The 15919-nt window shown below is 42.1% G+C and overlaps 1 protein-coding gene across 5 annotated transcripts in view; it reads left to right on the forward strand.

The window, feature by feature from the left end:
- UTP23 (UTP23 small subunit processome component) overlaps positions 1–12685 on the forward strand; it is a 29923-nt gene extending 17238 nt beyond the window's left edge. For 4 of the 5 annotated variants that reach the window (XM_039524504.1, XM_039524505.1, XM_039524506.1 and 1 more), the window contains 2 exons: positions 10725–10899; positions 11749–12685. In XM_039524504.1, coding sequence (XP_039380438.1) covers positions 10725–10899; positions 11749–12129 — 556 coding nt within the window. In that variant the 3' untranslated portion in view covers positions 12130–12685. Of the gene's footprint in view, positions 1–2138; positions 2483–10724; positions 10900–11748 lie in introns of those variants that run through there. The other variant, XM_039524503.1, reaches the window with a different exon arrangement.
- The last annotated feature ends 3234 nt before the right edge of the window (positions 12686–15919 follow it).

The following is a 15919-nucleotide window of genomic DNA, read 5'->3' on the forward strand; positions in this document are numbered from 1 at the left end:
TGTTTACGTTGACCATCTGTAGGCACAGCCCCCCACAGCTCCCATCTTAATTTTTTTAAATCTTTGCAATGTGAAAGACCTACACAAATAATAGGAGGAATTGACTAACTGATGTTAGCAGGAAAACTGTGAATCTGTCTAGACACAAAGTACTGTCCAACACAACAAATAACCAAACTGCAAAAAAGAGGAAAATATTTATTTTCTCCCATCTGTTACAGTATTAAAAGTTACTCTTCTCTGAAGTGAAGATGACAGGCTCTGGTAATCCATGCTTTTGTAACTTCCAGACCAGACCTCTGCACATGCTCAACATACTGACCAGAAGCTGCAAATGGTCTGTAATGATGCAGTTCCCACCTACAATGGAGAGAGAAACTGAAGAGAGCATATCATAACAGTATACCGCACTCTGCAATGGCTCCAATCCAACTGCAGATGATGTTTCTGATCTTCAGAGTCCCTAACTGTCTGGATCTCATTTATCTGTACCACTTGACTACAATTGCAATCACTATGGGCTCTGCTGAGTAGCTGATGGTTCCCAGGATCAAATGTGCAGTGGCAAAGGGCTGTCTATTTCTACCAAAGAGATCATCATCACACTCACACCATTATTAAAATGACCTAAGAGCAACTTGTTTGCAGTGTTGTAGCTGTGTTGGCCCCAGGGTATTAGAGAAAGGTGGGTGCAGTAATATCTTTCACGGGATCAACCTCTCTTGGTGAAAGAGCAAACAGTACTATGCACTAACTAGCAGTCATCTCCCATTTCCTGCCTGCATTACAGTTGTCCCTGGCACAGAGACATCCCCCACTGTTTTTGCTCTAGGAAGCAGGTGTCCTTAGTTATCATTTATCTATTGGGAAGACATCACTTTCACCTGTTTGCCTAACAGACATTCAGTTCAGTTTTCCTAATTGCCAAATGGCTAATGTTCACAACAACTCTGGCAAACAAGCAGGAATTCCTTAAATGTAATCTTCCATCCTAACCTTTCTTAATGAGTTATCTCCCAATATTAAATAGAAAACTCCTCTGTTTCAATGTGTCATTGCAAAAGGAGGCAAAGCTTACATAAGAACTTTGAATATAAAACATTTTTTCTTGTAAACTTGGGTTAATTTTGTGCAATTGAAGGAATGTTGTATTGACCACAACCAAGCAAGTGGACAGGCAACACACAAAGTTCTCTAAAGAAGCTCTGCAACTGTACAGCACCCATGCTAATGCTAGGATTCTCTGGAACTGTAACTATCAGGGATGCTAAATTGGGCAAAGTTGTCATGTTTTTCTGATGTGGACAAAGGCTGACCAAGGGCTAAACTGAGATCACAGAACTCATGACACTTGTGTCCAATCAGGATTTGAAACCAGGTTTTGTAAAGGCAAAAGGGTAGCTAGACCAATGAATGAAACCATTAAAACTAGAGGGTGAGGGGAAAACTCACTGCTTGCCAAGCACAGAAAACATTAGCATGGCATGTGGTAGGGCAGTCCCTCATCAGATATCTGTGGTCTTGCTGAGCTCCTGAGGGCATGCGGTGTGTGCTCAGCCTTTGCTAGGGTTAAGATGTGACAAGTGCTTGGTCCCTGCATGGATGTGAGAGAAATTTTCAGTTTTCCATCAGGAAAACTGAAACGATGGTCCCCAGGCCACCTGCCCGCAGGACTCTTACCAATGTCACCTTCTCCTTGCAGGCAGAAAAGTTCCATTTCAGCTCTTCCCAAAGGCGTCTATTTGGAATTTCTCTCCAGTCACAAATTTTGAGGTTTTTATTTTTTGGCCCGATTTGGGATGAAATTTTTTCTCAAGCTTTGAAACATTCAGCAGATCGAACTCTGCGTTTCCCTCCCAGCAAGGCTGGCGCAGCGCGGCCTCAGGCTGGCCGCTCCCCGGGGACCAGGCCGGGGCTGGGGAGGGTCGGCCCCTCACTGGCCCGGGGCGGGGGAGGGGGTGACGCGCACCCGAACCTCACTGGCGGGCAGCGCAGGCGCAGCGGCCAGCACGAGCCCACACCTGGCCCAGCACGGGCCCGCGTGCTGGTGACGAGATGAGCGGGTCGCGCGCGCACTAAGGGGCGTGGCTTGGCTTCGCAGTCTCGTTCCGGTTCTCGAAGCATCGCGTCATTACCCGCGCCCCTCGCTAGACGCTCCGCCCTCTGCCCCGCCTCCTGCTGCCGCTTGCCGGGCACAGGCCTGTGGGTTTCCGGATCCGGGGCAGCCGGCAAGCACCGTTCAGTGCCGGGTGCGTAGTCGCGGTGTCCGTTGCCCGGGCCGCTCCGCTCGCGCCATGAAGATCACGCGGCAGAAACACGCCAAGAAACATATGAGCTTCTACAAGTACAACTTCGGCGTCCGGGAGCCCTTCCAGGTGCTGCTGGACGGGACTTTCTGCCAGGCCGCGCTGCGCAACAAGATCCAGATCCGCGACCAGCTGCCCGGCTACCTGGCTGGGGCCACGCAGCTCTGCACCACCCGGTCAGTGGCTGCGCGGGGCGATGCTGTCACGTGACCAGTCCTCAACGGGGATCCTGGCAGTTACAGGCCTCTTAATCTAACTTCAGTACCAGGCAAAGTGGCTGAAACTAGACTGAAGATCAGAATTACCAAACACATAGAGGGACATGGTTTGTTGGGGACGCGTCCACATGGCTTTTGTAACAGGAAATCATATCCCACCAATCTATTAGAATTCGTGGGGGGGAGGGTCAGCAAAAGTGGACAAGGGTTATCCATTTGCTATAGTGAGTGTGGACTATCGAAAAGTCTTTGACAAGTGCCCTCACCCAAAGGATCTTAAGCCAAGGTCGTCTCGTGGATCAGTAACTGGTTAAAAGATTATTTAGATTATAAGTGTACTCTCTATACCATTAAGTTTGCGGAGGATACCAAGCTGGGAGGGGTTGCAAGTGCTTTGGAGGATAGGATTAAAATTTTAAATGATCTGGACAAACTGAAGAAATGGGCTGAAGTAAATAAGGTGGAATTCAATAAGGACAAATGCTAAGTACTCCTATTAGGAAGGACCAATCAATTATACACATACAAAATGGGAAATGACTGCCTAGGAAGGAGTACTGCAGAAAGGGATCTGGGGGTCATAGTCAATCACAAGCTAAATGAGTCAGCAGTGTAACACAGTTGCAAAAAAAGCAAACATAATTCTGGGATGTATTAGCAGGACTATTGTAAGCAAGTCACGAGAAGTAATTCTTCCGCTCTACTCTACGCTGATTAGCCCTCAACTGAAGTATTGTGTCCAGTTCTGAGCACCACATTTCAGGAAAGATGTGGACAAATGGGAGAAAGTCCAGAGAAGAGCAACAAAAATGATTAAAGGTCTAGAAAACATGACCTATGAGGGAAGATTGAAAAAACTGGGTTTGGTTAGTCTGGAGAAGAGAAGACTGAGGGGGACCATAAAAGTTTTCAAGTACATAAAAGGTTGTTACAAGGAGGAGGGAGAAAAATTGTTCTTAACCTCTGAGGATAGGACAAGAAGCAATGGGCTTAAATTGCAGCAAGGGCAGTTTAGGTTGGACATTAGGAAAAAGTTCCTAACTGTCAGAGTGGTTAAGCATGGGAATAAATTGCATAGGGAAGTGGTGAATCTCCATTACTGGGGGGTTTTAAGAGCAGGTTGGACAAACACCTGTCAGGGGTGGTCTAGATAATACTTAGTCATGCCTTGAGTGCAGGGGACTGGACTAGATGACATCTCGAGGTTCCTTCCAGGTCTATGATTCTAAGATAGGAAACAAAGGGTAGGAGTAAATGATCAATTTTCACAGTGGGGAGAAATAAGTAGTGATGTACCTCAGGGGTCTGTACTGGAACCAGTGCCATTGAACATATTCATAAATTATCTTGAAAAGGAGGTTAACAGTGAGGTGGCAACGTTTGTAGATAGTACAAAACTACTCAAGATAGTTAAGTCCAAAGCAGATTGTGAAGGGTTACAAATGGATCTCATAAAACTGGGTGATTGGGCAATAAACTGGCAGGTGAAATTCAATGTAGATAAATGCAAAGTAATTCACATTGACAAACAATCCTAATTATATATACAAAATGATGGGGTCTAAATTAGCTGTTACCACTCAAGAAATAAATCTTGGAGTCATGGATAAGTTCTCTGAAAACATCTGCTCAATGTGCAGCTGAAGTAAAAAACTGACGAAGTTAGGAACCATTAAGAAAGAGGTAGATAATAAGACAGAAAAGATCATAATGCCACTATATAAATCCATTTTCTGTCCACACCTAGAATATTGCTTGCAGTTCTCATTGCCCCATCTCAAAAGAGAGAGATTAGAATTGGAAAAAGTACAGAGAAATGCAAAAAAAAATATTCAGGCTATGGAACAGCTTCCATATGAGGAGAGATTAAAAAGACTGGGACTGTTCAACTTCGAAAAGAGACAAGTAAAGGGGAATAATATAGAAAGGTATAAAATCATGAATGGTGTGAAGAAATGGGAAGTGTTGTTTATCTAACACACAGACCACGGGGTCACCCAATTAAATGAATAGGCAGCAAATTTAAAACAAACATAAGGAAGTACTTCAGACAGTGCCCAGTTAGCTGCGGAACTCGTTGCCAGGGAATGTTTCGAAGGCCACAAATATAACTGGGTTCAAAAGAGAATTAGTAAATTCATGGATGGGTTTAGGGTTTTTGGAACCCAAAGCAGTGGTAATTTAATTAGTGGGTTTTTTTTTTCTTTTTCTCTTTTTTTTTTTTAAGGCAGTGGTAGGAATAAATTGTGAAGATAGATTTATTTTAAAAAACAAAACCAAAAAGCCACCATGGCTAAATAAGAAATTAAAGAAGCTGTAAAAGGAAAAAAGGCATCCTTTAAAAAGTGGAAACTAAATCCTAGTGAGGAAAATAGAAAGGAGCATAAACTCTGGCAAATAAAGTGTAAAAATATAATTAGGAAGGTCAAAAAGGAATTTGAAAAACAGCTATCCAAAGACTCAACAATTTTTTTGCTATTACTTTTTCAGTACATCAGAAGCAGGAAGCCTGCTAAACAACCAGTGAGGCCACTGGATGATCGAGATGCTAAAGGAGCACTCAAGGACAATAAGGCCATTGCGGAGAAACTAAATGAAGTCTTTGCATTGGTCTTCACGGTTGAGGCTGTGAAGGAGATTCCCAAACCTGAGCCATTCTTTACAGGTCACAAATCTGAGGGATTGTCCCAGATTGAGATGTCATTAGAGGAGGTTTTGGAACAAATTGATTAACTAAACAGTAGTAAGTCACCAGTACCAGATGGTATTCACCCAAGAGTTCTGAAGGAACTCAGATGTGAAATTGCAGGACTACTAATTGTCGTCTGTAGCCCATCATTTAAATCAGCTTCTGTACCAAATGACTGGAGGATAGCTAATGTGACACCAATTTTTAAAAAGGGCTCCGGAGGTGGCCCTGGCAATTACAGGCCGGTAAGCCTGACTTCAGTACTGGGCAAACTGGTTGAAACTATAGTAAAGAACAAAATTGTCAGACACATAGATAAACGTAATTTGTTGGTGAATAGTCAACATGTTTTTTTGTAAAGGGAAGTCATGCCTCATCAATCTACTAGAATTCTTTGAGGGGGTCACCAAGCATGTGGACAAGGGGATCCAGTGAATATAGTGTACTTAGATTTTCAGAAAGCCTTTGACAAAGTCCCTCACCAAAGGCTCTTAAGCAAAGTAAGCAGTCATGGGATAAGAGGGAAGGTTCTCTCATGGATCGTAAGAGATTAAAAGATAGGAAACAAAGGGTGGGAATAAATAGTCAGTTTTCAGAATGGACACAGGTAAATAGCAGTGTCCTCCAAGGGTCTGTACTGGGTCCAGTCCTATTCAACATATTCATAAATGATTGGGAAAAAGGGGTAAATAGTGAGGTGGCAAAATTTGATGATACAAAACTACTCAAGATACTTAAGTCCCAGACAGACTGCGCAGAGCTACAAAAGGATCTCTCAAAACTGGATGACTGGGCAACAAAATGGCAGATGAAATTCAGTGTTGATCAGTGCAAAGTAATGCACATTGGAAAACATAATCCCCACTATGCATATAAAATGATGGGGTCTAAATTAGGTGTTACCACTCAACAAAGAGATCTTGGAGTCATTGTGCATAGTTCTCTGATAACATCCACTCAATGTGAAGCGGCAGTCAAAAATGTTGGGAATCATTAAGAAAGACAGAAAATATCATATTGCCTCTATATGAATCCTTAATTACTGTGTGCAGATGTGGTCACCACATCTCAAAAAAGATATATTGGACTTTCAAAAGGTTCAGAAAAGGGCAACAAAAATTATTAGGGGTATGGAACAGCTGCCGTAGGAGGAGAGATTAATAAGACCGGGACTTTTCAGTTTGGAAAAGAGATGACAAATGGGAGATTATGATAGATGTCTATAAAATCCTGACTGGTGTGGATAAAGTAAATAAGGAAGTGCTATTTACTCCTTATAACACAAGCACTAGGGACCGCCAAATGAAATTAATAGGCAGCAGGTTTAAAACAAAAGGAAGTATTTCTTCACACAACTCTGTCAGTCTGTGGAACTCCTTGCCAGAGGATGTTGTGAAGGCCAAGACTATAGCAGGGTTCAAAATAGAGCTAGATAAATTCATGGAGGATAGGTCGATCAATGGCTATTAGCCAGGATGGGCAGGGCTGGTGTCCCTAGCCTCTGTTTGCCAGAAGCTGGGAATGGGCAACACGGGGTGGATCGCTTGATGTTTACCTGTTCTATTCATTCCCTCTGGGGCACCTGGCATTGGCCACTGTTGGAAGACAGAATACTGGGCTAGATGGACCTTTGGTCTGACCCAGTATTGCCATTCTTATGTTTGATATATGATGGGCATAAATAACAGTGCTTTTCACTAAAAGTACCTTTTTATTAGGTTTTAAACAAGTGCACGCACACACTGTAGCAGTAGGGTTAGAGCATTTTAAACATTTATATTTAGTCAAAGTCTGAAATGGTTTCAGGGAATCAGCAACCACCCTTCTGGGGGCCATCCTTCTGTCCAGTTGCTGGGGAGTTTAAAGGTGCCAGATTTTTGCCCAAAGAAAATCTTTCATGGAGTGCTTTATTTATTTATTTAATTAATTTTTATTTTTTTGGGGCCTAATTTTGTATAACTAACTTAAAACACGTGACTTATAGTGACTCCTGGTGGGTCATCATGGTAACCCCTGGTGGGTTACCAATTTTTTTAGTTTTAGCAACCTACTTATTTTTTATTATTAAAGCATTTTTAGTTATAACAATAAAACTTGTATATCAGAGACATTTAACCAACGTCAACTGTTCAAACATTCCTTCCATTCTTATGGTGCATTAACTCTGTCCCATTCTGATTAGAAAAACTGCAAACATGCAGCTGAATGGCCTTGCCTTTCAGGGCATAAGATTATTCCTAACTCTGTGGTATTTGGTTTTCAGCTAGCAGTGGCTGACTGAAGATGGCTGACTGAAGTACTGTCAAGTTCTGGGGTTACACGCAGGAATGTCAAATTCTGGGAGTTCCAGGTTCATCAATGGCTATTAGCCAAAATGGTCAGGGATGCAACACCATGTTCTGGATCTCTGTAAACCTGTGGCTGCTAGAAGCTGGGTCTGGGCAACTTAGGCTGGATTACTTGATAAATTGCCCTGTTCTGTTCACTCTCTCTGAAGCATCTGGCACTGGCCACTGTCAAAAGACAGGATACTGTGCTAGAACGACCATTGGTCTGACACAGTATGGCCATTCTTGTGTTCTTATGACCTGACTCCAACCAGCTTCCCCGCAGTGAAACTTCCAAGAAGCAGGTCAACTCCCCTTGGGATGGATCTGTGTGCTTGGAGAAGGGGTTTTGCTCAGAGAGATGACTCCTCCTTTTTCCCCAGCTGCCACATGATGCAGCAATGGTAAATTAGTGGCAACCTCTGTTATTTCACATGGTATCTGTGGGCAGCGGCAAGAGGAGGTAAGGAGAGAAAGCCGATTCCCTTCCAGCAGCACCAGAATTGGGTGTTGGTGCCCCCAAGCTGGCCTCAGGGAGAGCACCCTGCGTCCTCTGCTTCCCCAGTATCTGGGAAAGATGGTGGGCTTCTCACCAGGCATTGTCCTAAGTCAGTGGAGCCTCCCTACCTTTCCCTATTGTCCTTTGACCAGCAGGTTCAGACCTCTGGATATTGGGCATCTGATGAAAGTCTCATTGAGTGAGAGGGTTGGGCAGGTTGATGGGATAAATTAGTAAAAAGAAAGAAGGAGATATATATATATATGAGAATAGGAAGTGTGTCAGAAAGAGAAAAAGATAAAAGGAGATGCAGTTAAGTAGGACTAGTAGAATCGTGTTTGTACGTTTATTTTTATTTACCAGCAGTGAATTCGCCCACCTGTGGTGCTGGTTAAATACTGTTCAGTGAATATATTAGGCATCAAATACTGATTAAATTCATTGAATAAGATATTTTAAATGTTTTTCCCTCTTTAATCAGCCCTAATAATAAGTTACATATTTTGAAATAGTCCTATAGAAGGTTGATTGCAATTATGTTACAATTAAATCCAGTACTCACCTAGTGCACAGCTTGTTTTATTTCTTTAGGCTGGGATTTTCAAAGAACTTAACTTGAAATTCAGTGGTATCTGGGAAACTAACTCGGCACCCTTTGAAAATCCTATCCTTAGACTTCAGAGGGCATAGCTTTGTAGATGCACCCTCAAGGGCATGGTAACACATGTTTTTCATTCTGCTTACTTTCAAAGATGGAATCATGTTTTAGCCATGTTGAGGAATGACTGTTGTAACCAGGTCCCCTGACATGGTTGGTCTCGTAGCATATGTGTAACCTTAGTCATTTTCATATTCCAATAGTTATTTCAACAGCAGAACTTCCCGAGCTTCATCAGACAGAAGAGCCCCTGACTTATTGTGATATTGCCAGGGTTCAATGCAAGATATGATGTACAGTGGTAGTTGCGTGGGTGACTTTAAAAAAAACAAAAAAAAACAAAAAAAATCATAGTTGCTTTGAAAAGGAAGTAAGTATAATGAACAAAAAGGGGTTGTGTTTTGATCCCTGGGTAGTGGATTTTTTTGGTTTGTCCCAACCCATCTTTGCTTTCAACCTAGAACACCTGTTCCAAAAAGAATCCTTTACTTTGCAAGCTGGTGGAAGTGCAGACAAACAACTGCCTCTTACATTGATACATGTCTGTCCTAACCGCCTTTCCTTCCACTTTGTCACTGCTGATTTATTTGCAATAGTCATGTAGCACAGAGCAGGCCAACCTAGATTTTAGCATTGTGCTGAGTAGAAGTAGTTTGGCATATTCCATCTCTTCACCTCCAGAATAGTTTCTGCCATCCCTAGAAAAAACACTTCAAGTTGAAAGCAGTGATTCAGTTTACATTCGTTTGATAGATCCTTTCATGTTCCCCATGTCCACAAAGTTGAAATCTACCACCTCTTCACCATCATTATCTGCTTTCTTCAGTGTCCCTTCATTTTTTAACCATGTGCAGTGGGAAAATGTTGATCTTTTAAAATAGAGAGAGAGAGAGAGAGTATATCATTAGTACATATGACAGTGACAGCACAGAAACTAAAGACCAGGCTAACCAGCAGCATTATTAATTGGTTTTGTTCCATCGTGCTGCTTTGCTTCAGGATTGCTTTGTTAGATGAAATAGATGCACTCTTAAAATTTTCTGGAAGAGTATGCAGTGAACTTTTGGGGTATGAGAGAAAACAAAAAGGAGTTCCGTTTTCTTAATGGTATAACTGAGTGGATCAGAGCATTGCCCTAGCAATGGTGTAATTATGGTTGAAATGGCATTATCGTTCTAAGATGTGAATATGACTATCCACATATACTCATCTCAATACACATGTCTCTGAAGAAACCTCAGATAGCGTTGCAGGGCTGTAGACCTTTCCCAAGCCCTGTCAAGCCGTCTGTACTTTACAGAGACCCTGATTTTCATCGCCCCACATGCCCCTTTGATAGTGGAAACATTCTCTGGGATTTACCTAAGTACCTGTAGTTGCGAACTTGCAAAATAGTAATCAAACGGATTGCACATCAAACATCCCAGTGCCTGTTTTTCTGTGTCATGCCATTCAGAGTTGAGGTCTCATAGCAACTCAATGGTCATACACATTAAGGCATAAATTAACACCACATACACTAAATAAAGCAGTTGGCACCATTGCATATTATTTTTAGTTGTATTATGTAGTGCTCTGTGTGCTACGTGATGTCTAAACATCTAGGAAGAGGCAGTCCTTTACCCAAAGGGCTCACAGTCTTTAGAAATTTGAATTTCTTTGTAGAGGCCATAATTATATTGACATACATTTTTGAATGTGGTAATATATTTGTATAGCAATTGAAGCAGTTGTATAAAGATAAATAAGAGTGTGAGGTGTTGACACTGCCATTGAATTGTCCCTATTTAATATTTCAAACATTACTGGTCAGTCTTGTTTAGAACTATTGAACATTTGCTAAAGTGAGATAAACTGTAATTTCATTCAGATTATTGGGCACTGTGTGACAAGCATAGAGCCTAATCAGATAATGTTCAGCTAGAATCAGACATGTTTGAGAATTTAAAATATCTTTGCAGTTGTATACAACAATTGTGCAAGTAGTTATTTTCCTCCAGTAAATCACTCTTATTTTTGCTCTTTAGATGTGTTCTAAAAGAATTGGAGTCATTGGGGAAGGAACTTTATGGAGCAAAGCTAATTGCCCAAAGATTTCAAGTTCGAAACTGTTCCCACTTCAAAGATCCAGTGAGTGGCTCAGCATGTCTATTGTCCATGACTGAAGAGGGTAATCCTCATCACTATTTCATTGCTACGCAGGTAATACATTTTGAAATAAAGTTAAGCCATACTTCCTAAATCTATTCTCTGATTCCTAAGTATTAGGAATCCTGTCAAGTATGAACATGAGATTTATATGGTTTATTGGGACTAAATTTATAAGACTTGCATGCCCAAGACAAGTAACTTTACATGCAAATTACAAAATGGGAAAATTGTAGGTTGCGTACAAAGTTACCAGTTTTGTCAGCACAAGTGAATGATTAGCTGTTACTGTAGTCAGTTCTCTAAAACAGAATGATGGTTTAAGGAAACAAGCAGCGGATGTGATTTTTGCATGATGAATGGGAACAAAAAGATTGTCTGTCCCCTGATTGCATGTCCACCAGTGTGTGTTAGCATTGGCTTAACATACTGTAATTTTTATTAAAATGTTAAACTGGAAATTTGGAATAGCTTTTGGTTCATCTTTTTTAAATAGAAAATGATATTTAAACTGGCAAGTGCTGTTGAAACCTGGGTGCAGATAAGACATTGTAATTAAGTCTATTATTGTAACTTTATGTGCATTCACTAGCACTTCTATGTATTTGAATCTGAATCTGTTTTATATTCTGCATTACGTGAAAATAAGATGGTTTGCTAGAATCTTATATAGCATCTTCTATTAGAACATTTACCTCTTTTGCAGATTACTAGGGCAATTACCTGTTTACCTGTTCTAAACACATTTTTTTCTGTCCACAAAGGTAGGAGGTAAATTTCCATCATCTATATCCCTGATAGTGACTTTTTTTATAGAATGTATCTGTCTGTTTTAAAAGCAGTTGCATTTGAATTGAAGGTTTGATCCATTCCAAAATATTGACTGATGTGTTTGATTGACAGGACCAGGATTTGGCAACAAAAGTGAAGAAAAAGGCTGGAGTTCCTCTTCTCTTTATTATTCAGAACACTATGGTGCTGGACAAACCTTCTCCAAAATCACTGGCATTCGTTCAAGCCATGCAGGCAAATCAGCTTGTTCCAGAGCACCAGAAACAAAGTATTGAGCATCTTAAAGAAGAACAAGGACTAGTAAAGGAGTCTGAAAACAGAAGAAAACGTAAGAGGGCAAGTGGCCCCAATCCTCTCAGCTGCCTGAAGAAAAAGAAAAAAGTGCAGGAGACCCAACAGCCTTCTGCTGCTAAGAAGAAACGAAAAAGAAAACGAAACCGAGCTAAATCAGAAGCAAAGGCAGTGTCTGTGCAGCTGAGTGTGAAAGCATAAAGCTGCCCATATAAACTGTACTGGACTTGAATACAGCTTGAACTTTGTCCAAAGAAAAAAAATTCTTACAATTCTAATATGAAAATAAAAGTGTTTATTTTTATGAAATATTATATTCTTCATTGTAACTTTCACCACCTTTGAATATTTATATCATCCCAATAATATACTTTGCTCTTTATTAATCAGATAATTACAAAACATTTCCCCCCCACTATAACCACAAGTCTGCCCTCACTGAGAAATTGGAGAGCTGTTATGTTGCAAAATCTGGTATCTGGAGTGCCCCAAGTAGTGGGACTTTTTTTATTATTTATTATTTCTCTGTGCACACAACTGCCCTCACATGTACAAATGGTGTGTATATTATTCCTGGCCCTGCCTTAGTTGGGATCCTAAGGAGGAAGTGTAAATGAGTTTTATAAATTTTCCTGTAAGGTGTTGTAACAGGATCTCCTCAAACTGCATCAAACCGTGCCTGCATTTCCCACTCTCATGTAAGCCAATGTTCAATTTCCAGGCCTGTGCGTCAGTAAAGCTTCTTCTAATGTCAGTATTCATTGCTTTTTCTGTGGGATACATTTATTGTTGAAACTCAAACGCAGTTCAAGTTAAATCAAGATGGACAAACCACCTGGATCCTCCTGAGGCCTCTGCCTCGGAGGGCTGCTACCTGTGCAGGATGTATACCCCCTGCTAGTCTTCCACCTGGCTAGTGTGGCTAGTTTCCTTCCAGATCTTTTCCCTGACCCAGCACCTCCTGCAGGAGACTTTCCTACTCCTTGCACCTCTCCCCACAGTTGAACTGCTCGTTGATCTCTTTGTCTCACCACTTGGGAGGCAGCTAGTTAGTAACAGGTTATGCCCAACTCCCTTCAAGGGGTCAACCCACCTTTTGACTGTTTTCCTAGACAGCACCAGTGCCTGAATAGGTCACTCAGGCACAGGAGAAATGGTAGGAGCAAGTGTGCAACTTGGTCATGCTGAAACATAGTGCCACACAACAAGAGAAGTGAAGTTGTTCATAGTATGGCACATCCAAGCTGGAGCTGTGAAACACTTGGCTAGTTGGCAGTGGTGAGGGCTGTATCTTCTCTTGCAGTCTGCCTCAGCCATTTTGTAAGATTATAAACAAAATAAAATCAGGCTGCTGAGGGAGCTTGAAAAAAAAATCATTGGGCACTTCTGCATCTTGTTCTGTTTCCTGCACGAGCTTGCCAGTGCAAGGAGAGGTGGAGACAGTAAAGTGAAACTGACAAGTCTATTCTGTAGATCCTGTCATACGGTGAAGAAGGGATGCACTATAATATGTAGATGGAAATTGTGATTTTTTTAAAAATCTGTTCAGACTGCCTCTGCCCAACCACAGTGTAATTCCTATAAAGAGGGAAAACTTAAAACCAGTTAAGGGTGCTAAGGGGAGCACCTCCTTCCTCCACACCACAGTCTCGTAAAAGCAGCTAAGCTATCCATTTTAAATGTATTCACTATTTTACTGGCAGAGTTTCATCTGTAGATAAAATGTACCGTCCTCTACAATAACACCATTTCTCAAAGTTGCAAAACTACTGCAATATTAACATGGCTGTTAGAAAGCTGTACAGGTGTAGTATATAAATGTGGTGTTTTCCCACAGGGAAGTACGAGGGCAGAATTAAGTTTTTGTGTTATAAGTGCACTTGTCTATTACTTGATAAAGTGCCTCAAAAGTGGTAATAGCTCTCATGGCCTTATGGGACTTTGACCCCTTCCTTCTGTAGTTCCCTAAGGATCTCAGAAGGTTTATAGAAATTTCCTACAACCCACTGCTCATGAGAGGAATGCCAGGAAATGTGGGATAAATACTTACCATACGATACAACTACAATGGTGGACTATGGTAGATGTGACCCAAAGCTGCCTATAACAGCATAGCTTCACCACATTCAATTCTACATTCATACAGGACATAACCACCCTGTGCCGTGACTGCTGGAGAATGGAGCAGCAAAGGTAGCTTTGATACTAATGGGGAAAAAGCCCTGCCTGCAGAAAGTAGTGTAGTTACAAATGGGGATGTAACAGTTAAGTCACACCAAGCATGCTGCCCCTCTGCTGAGCAGCAGTTAGTGTCCTATCAATGATGAGGAGTCTGGGCCTCTTCTCAATGTGACTTGTGTGTTCATGCGCTTCACACCAGTCCTTTTACAGAGGCGGTCACAGGCAGCACCAAGGCAATCACCTCTAAATGATTAATCCAGAGCCAATGTCTGATCGCTAGGAAGTAACTGCCCGGAGAATTGACTCTAGTTAGATTAAAGCAGAGAGCAAGCTTGGTGTGTGCAACAGCTTCCACTCAAAGAGTCTGCATCACTAACCTAACAGCACTGCACCATTTCTTCAAGACTAAAGCTCTGAGACTAAGAAAAAAATGGTAAGACTGTAACAGTGCCACCTCTTGACTCCGACCATAACAATATTAAAGGTAATTATTTTCATTGTCTCCTTAGTATCTGTTTCATACAACTGAGCACTGTTGCTGCCATAGGGAAGTTACAGGTTGGGGTTGAAAATGGATGTGCAGCATTAGAGAGCCTGGGTTCGCTCCACAAACGCACTTTGCCACCCCGTGAAATCCACAACCACAATCTGAGTTAGGTGCCCAGGCTCCCTATAGAATGCATGGGGGGAGTTAGGTGTCTTAAGAATGGGCTTCACAAATGCCAGTAGGCTGAGCAGGGAGCTGTGTAAGCTAGCCAATAGGAAAAGCTGAGGAGAGAGTTATGGCCTAAGCCCCACCCCTGAAAGGGAGCTACTCACCTACTGCCACATCTGTGACCCCTCTCCTGGAGCTGGAGGAAGTGCCGTGTTTATAACTTTTAGCCCAGTGGTTAAAACACTCCTACAGGATGTGGGGAGACCAGGGCTTGATTCCACACTCTGCCTGATGCAAAGAAGTGATTTGAAGTTCACCTGCCTCCTAGGAAAGTGCACTAATGGCTGGGCTATGGGGTTTTCTGGAGCAGGTCACTCTCAGATCACTCTAGTTGATCTAATTTATGTCGCTCAGGAGTGTGACAAAACTTTCCCTCTCCCCCAGCAACACAAGCTGCACTGTCCACACCAGTGCTATGTCAGCGGGAGATGCTCTCCCACCAACATAGCTTATGCTTCTCACTGAGGTTGAATAATTATGCCTGTGGATGGGCACTCTCCTGTCGGCATAGCATGTAGTGTAGACTTGCCCTCAATCTCTCCTGTTTAAGCTGTTCCACTGTGTATAACTATTTAAATATGTTTGGGTCAGATAAAGTGATAATTCTTCTATAGACCACTCATGTGGAACACCCAGATTACAGTCTCCTTACTCCAGTGAATGCTTAGGCTTACCCTCTCTTCAGCATTTCCTACTGGCTCCTGCTCAGCGTGCTGGTTTTTGTGGGTTCCATTCTTGGGTACCTAACTCTCCTTATGCATTGTATAGGGAACCTGGGTGTCTGACTCAGGGCTGTGGATTTCACTGGGCAGCGTGGCACCTAAAAGTTAGGCACTGCACGCACCGAGCATTGAAACACTTAAATCCTTATGTGGATCTAGCCCTAGCCTATAGAAGGTATCCACAATAGAAAAAGAAAAATTGCAGCTGTGAAGCAGCTGGCATACCCTGTTTCAGAATGGAACTCCTGGCTTGAGTGGTCCTGCTCACCCAGGAAGTGCTACAGCTGGTCAGATCATGTGGTGTTATCATTTTCATGCAAACTCAGACAGAAATTTAAAAGAAGTAGGTCTTGGAGATTTACACTCCATCTAC

Source organism: Mauremys reevesii, linkage group 2, assembly GCF_016161935.1.
Source record: "Mauremys reevesii isolate NIE-2019 linkage group 2, ASM1616193v1, whole genome shotgun sequence".
Classification (NCBI taxonomy): domain Eukaryota; kingdom Metazoa; phylum Chordata; order Testudines; family Geoemydidae; genus Mauremys; species Mauremys reevesii.